This window comes from Eimeria mitis, genomic scaffold (genome assembly GCF_000499745.2).
Source record: "Eimeria mitis Houghton genomic scaffold, Emh_scaff513, whole genome shotgun sequence".
Classification (NCBI taxonomy): Eukaryota; Apicomplexa; class Conoidasida; order Eucoccidiorida; family Eimeriidae; genus Eimeria; species Eimeria mitis.
The window spans coordinates 15,001-16,272 of NW_013573425.1; the positions used below are offsets into that span (position 1 = coordinate 15,001).

Consider the following 1,272-nt stretch of genomic DNA (forward strand, 5'->3'; position numbering starts at 1 on the left):
ATGGTTGCCGTAAGAAGGAAGAGCACTGAAAACGGGCTGTCCAACGAGACCTCTATTTCGGCGAAGAAACAAATGACGGAGACAATAACTCACCAAGATGAAGTCTGTGTCAATACCATCCGAGGTTTTGGCGCGGACGCTCCGGCTGTAAGCTTCTATCGATGCGAAACAACAGAAGCCACACAACTCGGTGGTGTGCTCTTATCTCTGCAGCAACAATTTTGGGCGTGGTAGAGAAATGCTTGTGCGCACACGAAGTAGTTACATTAATGTGTACTCGAAACCTCGCGCGTTGGCGGGTATAACAGTGTGCTTCTGCCTTATTTTCTCTCATCGTCGGCTTCATAGGTGTGTTTTGCTTGCTTGCAACCTGATTTGTGTATTGGTCTCTAGGCGGCGAAAAGTGGACACCCTGGGGCTCCTATCGGTTGTGCGCCTATGGCCCATTGTCTGTTTGGCCACGTAATGAAGTACTACGCGAAGGATCCAAGGTGGTTTAACAGGGATAGATTTGTCCTCTCCAATGGACACGCCTGTGTACTTCAGTACACGATGCTGCACCTTGCAGGTTCGCGTTAATTTGTTGCGGCTTGTGTAAACAGAGACTGAGTGCACGAAGGTGTCCGTATTTTACCTCCTGTTTGGATTATCTTCGTTAATATAAAAGCAGATAGAGTCCAGAAACAACCGTCTTCGCACCCTGTCTGTTGTTTTTTGTCCGTCCCCTTGGGACCACACGATTTCCTTGAGGATGAAGCGCCTTCTTGGTTCGCCACCTATTTTGAACTTCACGAACTGTGGCCTTCTGTCCTACATAATGCAGAATACATAAGTGATCCTTCAGTACCATATAGTTGCTTCTGCCCAACATTTTTTCCCAACAGCTCACGAAGAGCTACCTGTGCTTCCTTCAGGGTACGACCTCTCCATCAACGACATTAAGAAATTTCGAAAGCTCAACAGCAAAACACCAGGCCACCCTGAGGTTGGACACGCGCCGGGGATTGAAGTGACCACTGGTGCGTGCTGTGCCCGTAAACTCGTCGGCTGCAGTTTCTCCGTGTTGCGCGACTGTGTCTTCCAGTCGCTGTTCGTTCTTGTGTAGCTTTCCCCAGCCAATGCATCTGCTTTGTTCTTGTCTTTCCTGGCTATCTCTTCCTGTGTTTACCGCGGAGTGCTTTCCTATTTCTGTGTTCGCTATGCCGTTTCGATAAATGCACATATGTCCCTTCTTCCGTTTCCGCGTGTCGTTTTTTCGGTGGATATGCCCGA

At 48.8% G+C, this 1,272-nt stretch overlaps 1 protein-coding gene across 1 annotated transcript in view; it reads left to right on the forward strand.

The window, feature by feature from the left end:
• Nucleotides 1-1,272, forward strand: part of EMH_0014740 (transketolase, putative) — a gene marked incomplete at both ends in the record, with an annotated part of 2,652 nt that continues 1,380 nt past the window's right edge. The window contains 3 exon segments of the mRNA XM_013500211.1: nt 1-147; nt 394-568; nt 915-1,019. Coding sequence (XP_013355665.1) covers nt 1-147; nt 394-568; nt 915-1,019 — 427 coding nt within the window.